At 47.4% G+C, this 12,865-nt stretch overlaps 1 protein-coding gene across 1 annotated transcript in view; it reads left to right on the top strand.

Moving 5' to 3' along the window:
• Positions 1 to 12,865, top strand: part of LOC138284568 (intermembrane lipid transfer protein VPS13C-like) — a 953,192-nt gene that overhangs the window by 856,772 nt on the left and 83,555 nt on the right. Inside the window, exon 20 of the mRNA XM_069223471.1 lies at positions 775 to 911. Coding sequence (XP_069079572.1) covers positions 775 to 911 — 137 coding nt within the window. The remainder of the gene's footprint in view (positions 1 to 774; positions 912 to 12,865) is intronic.

Below are 12,865 nucleotides of genomic sequence, written 5' to 3'. Positions count from 1 at the left end.
AAATGTAAGCCTAGTATTTCTCCTTTTGGTCCTTTAAGCATTGTTCTGTTAAACCGAATTATTGCTGAATGCACTGATTAGGGAAGAGTAAAGGGGTACAGTGGAAGGAACTGAAGGAATCACAATTGCTGTGTTCTAGGTTCTCACTTTCAGGCGGTAAATCCTCTCTCGTACTGTCAGGCCGTGACTTCTTTGTCAGGTCCTGTTCCATATCTCTTACACTCTGGTTATACACTCAATCTACTAGCCGGTGCCCCTCTCTCCATAGCTTTCCTCCTTCTCGCATATTCTGCTCTAGTGGTCTTTTCCAGTGGTTTGGGATGAGACATATTTCAGTTTATTGTCTACATCTAACAACCAACTCAAAGGATCAACAAGAACGGGTGGTGGAGAACTTTTCATTTTTTATTCTTGTTTGTTTTACCTTACTTTTGGCCTCAACTTGCCATATCAGTGTTCTAAATCACTGTTATTGTTGTTTGAAAATAGGAAATCAACATTTAACATAATTGGAGTATGTTTATTATCAAAATATACATAAAAACAAAGCCTATATATATATATATATATATATATATATATATATATATATATATATATATATATATATTTTTTTTTTTTTTTTTTTAAGTAGGGGGTTTCTGTGCAATTATACATTCTTATGTGACCACGAGGTTCAGTCATCTGCCAAACTCTAATTATTAATGAATGATATTTGTTCTGATACTAATACGTTCTGCGGTTCTAATTCAGTCACTGTATTTTCGTTTACAGGATTAGTACATATTATTGAAACACGAAAAGTCCTGGACTTGAGGATTGATCTGAAGCCTTCATACCTTGTTCTTCCACAGACCGGATTCTACCATGATAACTCTGATCTTATGATATTGGACTTTGGGAGTTTGCAAGTAAGGATTAACATTTTAACATCAGAAAGTACCTAAATACAGTAATTAGCTGATCAAATGCATGTCACACTTTAAATAGATTAAATGAAGCATATGTGTAAAGTAGTTTTACACAGTTACTGCTCCTTTTTCATTTTGTATATGCTTATAGTCTGCATAGATAAGACACAAAGCATTTGGACAGTAAATTAAAAACTAATTACATTGAGACAAAGTTTTATTACTAGTAAACTCAATTGTATACATTTTATCAACTTGAAAGAATAAAAAGTGGAGTTTGCCCTTCCTAGATTTAAACTGTTTATCTCTGCAGTAGACATGTTAAACCCTGAACTGCATTACCTGGACCTGGCATTTACTAAAACTCTCTACTGAAAAACTTTGAGACCAAAAATGTTAGTGTCAGAGTACTCAGTTATCAGCACAAACAGTAAGTCAGGACAGAGGTACTTTGCAAGAATTGGGTAGAATTGGGATGAGGGCTGTAACCAATGGTATTGACTTGCTTTGCAATTGGTGATGCTAAAATCTAAATGCATTCTGCTTTCACTTTGGTTGGGTTTAGGTTTCTATAAATTATGCTACGAAGACGGCTTTTTAATTCCCCAGTATCACCATACTTCCCTCTGGCACCCCTACATCCTCCTCCAAACGCCTATCCCTGAACAAAACCCAACCCCAGTTAACCCCCAGTTGCAACATATTTCTTACTTGAATAAACCACATAATTTTTGGGGAATACCAGGCTCGCACCTCAAACCCCCTCCTCCCGCCCTCTAACACACTAAGATTCACCCCAGGTTGTTTTGCAAATACCACAGCAATGACTCTACATAAGCAAGATACGAGGTGTAGGATAGAGCTTCCCCAAGCAGAGGAGATAAGAAAACAGCATTGGAACATGAACAGAAACATTGTGCTGCTTGCCAGCCATCTAGCAGAAGATCAGGCACCTTATGCAGGATGCCTTTAACAAAATTCGAATAGGATCTGAATGCCAGTGTTCTCTCAGATGTATTCTGGGCCAGAGGATGTCCAGAAATGCGTAAAAATGTAAAAGATAATTTCAGATAATATTCTCAGCCTGATGAGGGTCAGATTTTATTTTACCTTTGTGGAAAACAATACAGCATAGTAGTGAGACAGAAATAAATTAGAAGATTGTTTTGAAAATGAGCTGTACCCTCTACATGTAGAAGTGAACAATGTGGTACTTTTTGCTTTAGCCTTGGTCGTCAAAAGACTTTACGTGACGACAGTCAGATGTTGCTTGACAGCAATACCCACTTTTGCACATCTCTCGTTGTAATAGTTGCCTTTCTCTTTCCATTGGGATCAGCCAGTTTCTCTCCTGCCAATTAGAAATTATCATTCCCTCCTATTGGAGCTGAAGAGTGTATGTCTCCTGGTAAGGCGATTGCACCGGAAGCAGAAACTCAGAGCTGAGAGACAGAACCGAGCCGGGAGCAGAGGAGCGCCATTCGCCATCTGCCATCCGCGTCCATGTTCGGGCCCCCACTGCCAAGGGGGCTGCGAAGAGGCTGTGGAGGAGGAGTGGGACAGGAGAGGAGAGAGCGGTGAGGCAGGAGGACGTGGTATGCGGCCTCAGGGCAGGCAGGACTGACCAGGTGGAGGCGTGTCTGTGGGCTTCACTCTCTTGGATTGCCTGAGTTGCCGTCCTGCTGCTGCTGCTATTGGCATCTGCACCCTGCCTCCCTCCTTGCTCCACCCACTCGGCTCTGACCACCCTACCCACCCTGCCCTCACTCTCCCACCTTTCTCTGTCTCCGTCTTGCGGGTGGGGGCCCCTCTCACCCACTGACTTGTATCTTGCCCCCTGCTCCCCGGGACCTCCAAGCCTCTGAGCTTCTCAGCTCCTGAGCCTCCCAGCTCTGGCCAGGCACCCGGTGGTGCTGATAAGCAGTAGGGGCAGGCAGAGGGGAGAGGGTGGCAAGGGAAGTTGGTGCTGGTCGGGGCAGGTGGTGGAGCAGGAGACCGCTCTGCCCGGCCCTGCCTTGCCCTTGACCATCCCACCCTCTGTTCTGCCCCCCCCTGACTCTCCTGCAGCTCAACAGACCCCCTGGTCCCCTTCATTTGGACTCTCTGACCCTAGGCTAGACGCTGCAAACCTGAAGCAACTCAACCTGCCCTCAGTTTTGGGGACAATTCCTGGATCAGCTAGGCCTATTCTTCAGTGTGCGGGCGTCAGCGGACAGGCGAGTGTGGTGACTGTACTCAGCCACCACCAAGGGTGTGCCCCAGCATCCGTGGAAGCGGCCCTCCTAAGGTGGGTGCGGCTTGCGGACGGCTGGTGAGCCCCACTTGCCTAGCCAGCAGCATTAGTAGCACCAGCACCGGTACCTCCAGGTTCTCTTAAGGCTGCGCCTGACTCTGCCCCAGTGAAATCCAGTGTCCTTACGAGTGACAGCTTCAACAGCTAACCGGCAACTCCTCCGCACTACCACTTCCACTACCTCTATTACCCCATCAGCGGAAGCCCACGGGGATTGCAGGAGGCAAAAAAGGGAAGGAAGAGAAGGAAAGGGAACACATGACTATGCGGTTAGGCAAAACAAGAAAGACGCCCCTAACAAAACCACAACGGGAAAAAGGAAGAGGAGCCATCATGAGGCACAGAATGTCCTACCTCTTATTGAGATTGAGTCAGAGCCAGATCAGGAAGAAGAATGGGAGCAACCCATCTCCAGACTTGATGCTGGGCATAGTCTGGAACCCAAAAACAGCCTGGAACAATCTAAAGAACGTCGCAACACTAACTGCCAATCGAAAACTTACACAAAGTTCTCCTTTCTAAAAAAAAAAAAACAGCGGACCTGTCCTCCTTTCAAATAGCATTGACACACAGGGGTTACAGCCACCATTAATCCCATCAATCCCATCAATCCTTACAAACACAGCAGAAAGCTCTCCTTCACAAAAGGACTCTGTCACAACAGGGGCTACACCAAGCCTGAACCCTGCTCAGCCTCCCGTAATCAACACAACCTTGTCGCCCCTGGGCAACCTGCGAAATTCTTCAGGGCAGAGGTGCATGCAAAGCCTAGGCAATCCCCAGAGAACCCATGGTGGGCTTGCCCCCACCAAATCCATCTACCTCTCCGTGGACTGAAAGCGGCACAGCCCGACTTCATCAATAAGGAGGGCCAGCTGCCCACAGATGCCCTGGCCACACCTTTGGCTCCTGACGCTGCTTTCCAGGGAACCGCAACAAACAAAGGTTCTCACCCCCCTCCCCATTATCTCTTTCAGTAAATACGAAAACAGAGTGCCTCAGTAGGAGGGTGGATGAAGAAACGTTATCTTACTTAAACATGCAAGAGTGGGAAGACATACTTGTCGCATACTCTCAAGATTCCCCTTCTGCTACTCGATTTACTTTAGATCCCAACCAGCAGATTTCAGATGACGAAGCAAGGATTAACGTGACCATTCCACCCCTCAGTCACCCGTCTCCCAATGACAGCGCAAGAATTAGAGTAAGCACAGACACAAGCGTTGCATCAACAACTGGTCAGGATCCTGTTACAAACTGTCACAATCCGCACATGGATGGTGCCTGGGCCTCCCTGCTCAATACCATGCAGCTTCTAGTTGAAGCACTTCACTACCGATCGGACAAAATGGACGTCCAACTACCTCTGCTCAACACCTTGGCAGTATTTGTAGAAGGTATTGATGAGAAATTAGGTGACCTCAAATCCCTCTTCATGCACTCGCAAGAAAAACCCCATGATCACTTCCACGAGCTGCTCATGCTGGCCAATAATAGACAAACTTTCCACATTACCTTTGATGCTTACTAACCTCTGTGCCTCTCTAAAAGTGGGAGCCTCCAGTCATCATCCACGCTCTCACCCTTCATCTGACCTTTCAACACATGTCCTGGAAAAACTTACTTGGATCTACCCGTAACTACAACCATCAGCCAGGGAACAAGAAGTGATGACAGGACAAATGGTCCTAACCAGGTGTCTCCTGCAATAGCATCCCCTTACAATCTGACTCCAACAGTTACTGCAGCTGAACTTTTAAGGAACCAGCTCTGAACTGGGAGCCCTGTGGAGGGCAACGTCTTGGTGAAACTCAATGCCAAGCAGAGACGCACTCAGCAGAGGAAAGGCCGCAAGAAGGGAATCACAGGGAATGGAGTGAACCTGGCAGCTGCCCCCAAACTAACAATACCTGACATCTGGGCCACCAATTAAATGATGTCTTCCGGGTCACCTGCTCCAGCAACAATCTCTGAGGACCCACCCTCAAATTTGGCCATCAAGCAGAGGAACACAGCCAAGAATAACCACCCCTGGCCTCCAGAAGGGGCAGGCAGTGCCAGGGTACTGCATTCCCAGCAGCTCCAGCGAACTGCTTTGGCTCTATCTCCCAGCAGTCACAGTCAGCCTATGTAAGCAACTTCCCCCATTCCCTCCCCGGCCCAGCTAACGGCCCTTCCCCCACAGGACCAGGGAGCAAATATTATACCTTCTAGCCCCACACATCATCCACAAGTGGGGATCTCTACAACCAACAGGTCTGACAACTGCTGGAATCTGGGAGGAGATTCCCCCCACCCCACCCACCAGGGAATCCTCTCCGTCCGCTGCAGAAACATGAAACTCAACCAGATCCCTCAACCACCAATTCATTAACTTGTCATCCTCACTACAAATCCAGGGGAACTGGTGATATCTTGAACAGGGGGAATATTCATCGGCTACTTTCACACATTCCCTCCACAAGTGACCTGAATACAACCGATCTCCTAGCAGTAGACTTTCTCCACCCAACTAACGCTACTGCCCTTGCCCTTGAAGCTTCTAAGGCCACATGGAAGACCAGACTAATCGGCTAAACAATCTTAGGAGAAAGCCCAACCTTCGAACGTTGGGGCATCAGTATTATCACACACTGTGAGGTTGGCTATCCAACCCCTTTACTAACTCCGGGCCCCGCCTTTGAATCAGGCCCCCAGTGCAGGGAAACACGCTCGATACTTAGGAGCGCCCGGGGCTGCTCTCCTGTGACCTCAAGTTCCTCCACTACTGCTAGGGGTGATTCTCTACCCCAAAACCTCTTCACCTCACCCAATTTCTCTTTAAATAACAATGACTTAAGGTGTTTCTCAAAAACGATCAACAGCAATAGGCAAGGGTGACAAACCTCAGATAAAAAGTGGGGCTCCACATCGTCAAAGGAGATCCTCTACCTGTGCTCTTGGAATGTAAATTGCCTCCTTTTATAAAGCTTTGGACCCTGATTTCATCCAATGCATCAGCATTTTTTACATTATTTTAATGCAGGAAACGTGGCTTGATGAACCATTCCACTTGCAGGGCTATATGTGCTATCCCACCTCAACAACCAGGACGGTGAAGTATGGTCACTTGCAAGGTGGCCTGGCCACTTACCTCTCTTTAGCACTATCGGTCAGAGCAACCCCTTTGCACTCCACCTTCTCCTTTACCAATATTGTGACAATTGCCGCCACAACGAGTGTGCCCACAGCAGAGATAGTTCTTGTAAACACCTACCTTCACCCCAAACTTAAACCCAGTGACGCTAATAACCTAGTGGCTCTACTTGAGAGTTATATAAGCAGCAGTGGCATTGCCGATACGGCTGATATCATCGTCTCAGGCGACTTCAATCTGCATCTACTAGGGTCCTCCACAGACGAAACCTCAATTGCCCTTTCCAGCGCTTGGGACCTCCCTATACAGGGGGGCCAACAAACACGGCCGTCCCACAAAGACCAGCAGAATTTCAATGGCTTAGAATTGTTACAGCTAAGAGCCCTGAACGGCAGATTTATTGAGGACTCACCTCCAACAGCATCAAATTTTTCCACCACGGCCTCTACCACAATGGACTACACGTTTGTCACCCTTCCACTATTCAAACAAGTAGTCTCCTACCATCTAGGCAACAGGAGTGAGAGCGACCACTGCCCACAGAAATTATCCATCATCCTGGGGATAACCAAAATGGAGAAAATGAACACTGCACACATTACCACTTTCACCACAAATGGGCCAAATGTCGGCAATCAAACATAGATCTGGTCATCGAAGCAGCAAAGGATCTTGCACTTGAATTAGAAACAAACTATGATAGTGAAGTGCAGAAATGGGAACAACTCACAACCAGGCTTAGTGGAATTTGTGCTGAGCCAATCACTAACAGGCGACTGCCACCTCCCTCAGCCTTAACTCACTTGGCACAAGCCCATAGGACAGTACTATGAGACGCAAAGAGAAACATTTACTTGAGTATAAGGCATCTCCGTGGCAGCCCTGGCAATCCAGACCTTCTGGCAACATTAAGGCACCACAAACAGTCCATGAATAAACTAAAATGGGCAATCAATAGGAATTGCAGTAAAGACTTGTGGGCCAGGCTACACTCTGGCACGAGGAGCAACAGCGCACGCTTCTGGCATACAATATGCAACCTTACATGCCCATATCACGGCGACATTACATCGCATATACCAGAAGCTGTCTGGGCCAAACATCTTGGAGTCCATTTTAACAGCCAGACATCACTTAGCATGGCCACACAAAGCATGACTTCGCCAGGAATTCTTCTCCCATACAAGCCCTCATCAAAGCCCTCTCTTACACTACTCACTGACTCCGTTACTATAACCAATCAGATAGCCAAGGACAGGATAGAGGGCACCCCGGGCCTGAATGGACTTCTGCCTGCAGTCTTCAAGCACAGCAGACCCTTCTGGGAAAAGATTTTCGAACCTCTCTACCTGGAAATAGATCTGACAGGAACGATTCCACAGTCCTGATAGGGGTCCATAATCTCCCCCATCTTTAAAACTGGCGACAGGTCACTCCCCAATAGCTATTGTCTGACTGCCTTAATTGACAATGATGCAAAGTACTTCCCAGGTCTGTTATTGGATCATCTGCTTGCATGGACTACTGAAAAGGGAATAATCCCCATGATCCAAACAGGATTTTCTAAACAGACTGGCACCATCACGAATATCATGGCCATTGCCCACTTAATCGGCAAAGCTATAACACTAAAATGTCAGCTCCATCTATGCTTTTGTTGACTTCAAGGTCGCATTTGACCACGTGGACAGGAACCTGTTGTGGAAGAAGCTTGAAACCTGGGGGCTTCCACATCCACTTCTACGCCTGATAATAGCCCTTCATTCGGATACATGAGTCCAGATAAAATTGGGTACAGGCACTCCTCTTTCAAGGCGGATCCCTACTATCAAAGGTTTAAAACAGGCTTGTGTTTTGGCCCCCCACACTGTTCAATCTATATTTAGCAGACTTAGCGAGCTCACTCACCCTCACAAACTCGCACCCCCCAAAAATCGGGGACCTGGAACTACCATGCCTCATGTACGCTGATGACCTTGTACTGGTCGGCCATACAGAAAATGGCCTTCAGAGACTATTAAACGCTACTCAACATTACTCATGCCTTGACTGCAAACTTTGGAAAAACACGTACTCTGTCAATTAAATCAAAGGTACCCTCGAGAGCATGGTTTTGGGGTAAGACACGACTTGTTAAAACAGACAAGTACAAATATCTTGGAGTCATTACTGATAAATCAGGGAACTTCCTGCATCAAAGACAAAGCCTAATGTGAAAAAGCCTAGCCATAGCACTATCCTTAAAAAGACTAAAACTCATCTGAATGGGCCTTCATACACGCCCCCTCCTAAAAGTGCTAAAAGCCAAGCTCCTGCCCACAATAACATACGGGAGCGAAGTACAAAGAGGCAGGGATTTAGCTATCTTAAACCACGCAGTGTACAAAGTTTACCGGATGATCTTCAACATCCCCAGATTCACCTCCCCTGCCCAATTAAGACTGGAGTTTGTCCTACTGAACCAATCCCTGGCACGACGCAGTGCATATATAAACTTCTTGAGCAAAGCCCGTGGTGCCACCCGGGACACACTCTGCTACTATATGTAGCAAGAGCACGAACGCAAGCACACCTCCCCGTTCAGAATCCACTTAAATAGACCGGGCTCACTGACCCTTGGAGGATCCCAATCCCGCACGGCGCTTTAAGAAAGCATTTGGGAAATCAATTAGGCTTCAGTCACTACCTGAGGACAATGCAGCCTTCTCACAGAGGTCTCATGCATGGAGGACTTTGCAGACCCACACTTCTCTTGCACCACAATCATATCTAGGCCAGGGTTTCTCGAGACGAACAAAGGAGCAATTCTTAAAGTATCGTCTCTGTCACTTGCTTCAAATGCAGCCCCTTGGCTGAGGGACGTATCCAACTCTATCTTCAACCTGTGTGGTGAGGACACGGAAGATCTCCTGCATGTCCTCTGCTCATGTAACCGTCTTGCACCAGAACAAAAAGCGCTACTAAAGAACAAATTCAATGAAAAAGGTATACGGACATGGAGACAAGCAGTGATGGTGTGCTTTGCACCGGGGGACCTGCAGCTGAACTGTGCTTTAGTGATGTTTCTATCACTGGTGACGCAAAAGCAACATTTAACAAATCAGCACCATCCTCCCTGTGTCTCACAGGAGGATAGTTCACAGCTCAATGCCTGACAATGGATTCTAAGGGTATTGAGCGATGCTCTACTCATACTGGGGCAAGTTAAGCAGCAATTTCTCACTATGGCCCATATGTAAGAAAGCTTTTTCCCATAGACGCAGAATGGGTAAAATCCTTTCGTACATCTGGCCCTATGTTTCAAAACGAGCTCATATGGAGCACATATCGAAATTATTGGAGAATGCGCATAACCCTCTGATGATGATTTAGCAATATCACAAATGCATTTGAAAAGTGTTTGGTTCTTTTTACTTTTGTTATAGTTTTAAGTAACTAAACAATAAACCTTTACCTACCTCATTTTAATCATTGTTTTTTAATCCAAAAAACTCACTGTGAGAAGATGCAGTTTTTTAATTTTTGTGGTTGTGCAAACTCACCATACTTGTAAGGAAATTCCTCCTTGGCATGGTTACCCCCTGACTTTTTGCCTTTGCTGATGCCAAGTTATGATTTGAAAGTGTGCTGAGGCCTGCTAACCAGGCCCCAGCACCAGTGTTCTTTCCCTAAACTGTACCTTTGTCTCCACAATTGGCACAACCCTGGCGCTCGGGTAAGTCCCTTGTAACTGGTACCCCTGGTACCAAGGGCCCTGATGCCAGGGAAGATCTCTAAGGGCTGCAGCATGTCTTATGCCACCCTAGAGACCACTCACTCAGCACAGACCCACTGCTTGCCAGCTTGTGTGTGCTATTGGGGAGAAAATGACTAAGTCGACATGGCACGCCCCTCAGGGTGCCATGCCAACCTCAAACTGCCTGTGGCATAGGTAAGTCACCCCTCTAGCAGGCCTTACAGCACTAAGGCAGGGTGCACTATACCACAGGTGAGGGCATAGGTGCATGAGCACTATGCCCCTACAGTGTCTAAGCAAAACCTTAGACATTGTAAGTGCAGGGTAGCCATAAGAGTATATGGTCTGGGAGTCTGTCAACCACGAACTCCAGAGCACCATAATGGCTACACTGAAAACTGGGAAGTTTGGTATCAAACTTCTCACCACAATAAATGCACACTGATGCCAGTGTACATTTTATTGTACAAATACACCCAGAGGGCATCTTAGAGATGCCCCCTGAAAACATACCCGACTTCCAGTGTGGGCTGACTAGTTTTTGCCAGCCTGCCACACACAAGACATGTTGTTGGCCACAGGGGTAGAGTGCCTTTGTCACTCTTTGGCTAGGAACAAAGCCTGTACTGGGTGGAGGTGCTCCACACCTCCCCCTGCAGGAACTGTAACACCTGGTGGTGAGCCTCAAAGGCTCACCCCCTTTGTTACAGCGCCACAGGGCATCCCAACTAGTGGAGATTCCCGCCCCTCCGGCCATTGCCCCCAGTTTTGGTGGCAAGGCTGGAGGAGATAATGAGAAAAACAAGGAGGAGTCACTGGCTAGTCAGGACAACCCCTATGGTGCCCTGAGCTGAGGTGACTCTGACTTTTAGAAATCCTCCATCTTGCAGATGGAGGATTCCCCCAATAGGATTAGGGATGCGCGTCCCTCCCCACAGGGAGGAGGCACAAAGAGGGTGTAGCCACCCTCAGGGCTAGTAGCCATTGGCTACTATCCTCCCAGACCTAAACACCCCCTAAATTGAGTATTTAGGGGCCCCAAGAGCCAAGGAAGATAGATTCCTGCAACCAGAAGACAAAGAAGGACTGCTGCCCTGAAGCCCTGCAGAGAAGACGGAGACACCAACTGCTTTGACCCCAGCCCTACCGGCCTGTCTCCCCACTTCGAGAAAAACTGCAACAGTGACGCGTCCCCCAGGGTCCAGGGACCTCTGAAGCCTCAGAGGACTACCCTGCATCTAAAAGGACCAAGAAACTCCTGAGGACAGCGGCCCTGTTCCACAGAACTGCATCTTTGCAAAAAAGAAGCAACTTTTAAAGACCACACCTTTCCCGCCGGAAGCATGAGACTTTCCACTCTGCACCCGACGCCCCCGGCTCGACCTGCGGAAAACTAACTCTACAGGGAGGACTCCCCGGCGACTGTGAGCCCGTGAGTAGCCAGAGTTGACCCGCCTGAGCCCCCACAGCGACGCCTGCAGAGGGAATCCAGAGGCTCCCCCTGACCGCGACTGCGTGCTTCAAAGAACCCGATGCCTGGGAAACACACTGCACCCGCAGCCCCCAGGACCGGAAGGATCCGAACTCCAGTGCAGGAGCGACCCCCAGGCGGCCCTCTTACGAGCCCAGGTGGTGGCTACCCCGAGGAGCCCCCCCTTGCCTGCCTGCATCGCTGAAAAGACCCCCGGGTCTCCCATTGATCTCTATTGCAAACCTGATGCCTGTTTGCACTCTGCACCCGGCTGCCCCTGTGCCGCTGAGGGTGTACTTTCTGTGCCTACTTGTGTCCCCCCGGTGCCCTACAGAACCCCCCTGGTCTGCTCTCTGAAGTCGAGGGTACTTACCTGCTGGCAGACTGGAACCGGGGCACCCCTATTTCCATTGAAGCCTATGTGTTTTGGGCACCACTTTGACCTCTGCACCTGACTGGCCCTGAGCAGCTGGTGTGGTAACTTTTGGGTTGCCCTGAACCCCCAACGGTGGGCTACCTTGGACCCAACTTTGAACCCTGTAAGTGCTTTACTTACCTGTGAACCTAACATTTACTTACCTCCCCCTGGAACTGTTGATTTTTGCACTGTGTCCACTTTTAAAATAGCTTACTGCAATTTTTGCCAAAACTGTACATGCTATTGTGATTATTCAAAGTTCCTAAGATACCTGAGTGAAATACCTTTCATTTAAAGTATTGTTTGTAAATCTTGAACCTGTGGTTCTTAAAATAAACTTAGAAAAGATATTATTCTATGTAAAAACCTATTGGCCTGGAATTGTCTTTGAGTGTGTGTTCCTCATTTATTGCCTGTATGTGTACAACTAGTGCTTAACACTACCCTCTGATAAGCCTATTGCTCGACCACACTACCACAAAATAGAGCATTAGAATTAACTCTTTTTGCCACTATCTTACCCCTAAGGGGAACCCTTGGACTCTGTGCGCACTATTTCTTACTTTGAAATGTACATACAGAGCCAACTTCCTACAATACTATAAACTCATAAACCTATCTTGGGTTCTGTCAGGCTCATTTGTAAAATTTTAGGTCAAACCTGGGTAGGTGTGGCTTCAAGTAGTCACGATACATAAAAGTTTTTAAAAAATGCAAAGTACATAGAAGTACCAAAACAATTCCATAAAAAAGAAACACAACACAAATGCATGAATTTGTAGACACCAAAGACAAAAAACTAACAAAACCCATTATAGCGTTCTGGGAATATGAATTTTTAAGCACATGGTTAATCACTGCTTTTTACTCAAAATGCAAACAATAATTGGCAACTGCTGT

This window comes from Pleurodeles waltl, chromosome 3_1 (genome assembly GCF_031143425.1).
Source record: "Pleurodeles waltl isolate 20211129_DDA chromosome 3_1, aPleWal1.hap1.20221129, whole genome shotgun sequence".
Taxonomy (NCBI): domain Eukaryota; kingdom Metazoa; phylum Chordata; class Amphibia; order Caudata; family Salamandridae; genus Pleurodeles; species Pleurodeles waltl.
This window is presented reverse-complemented; position numbering and strand designations above follow the sequence as displayed.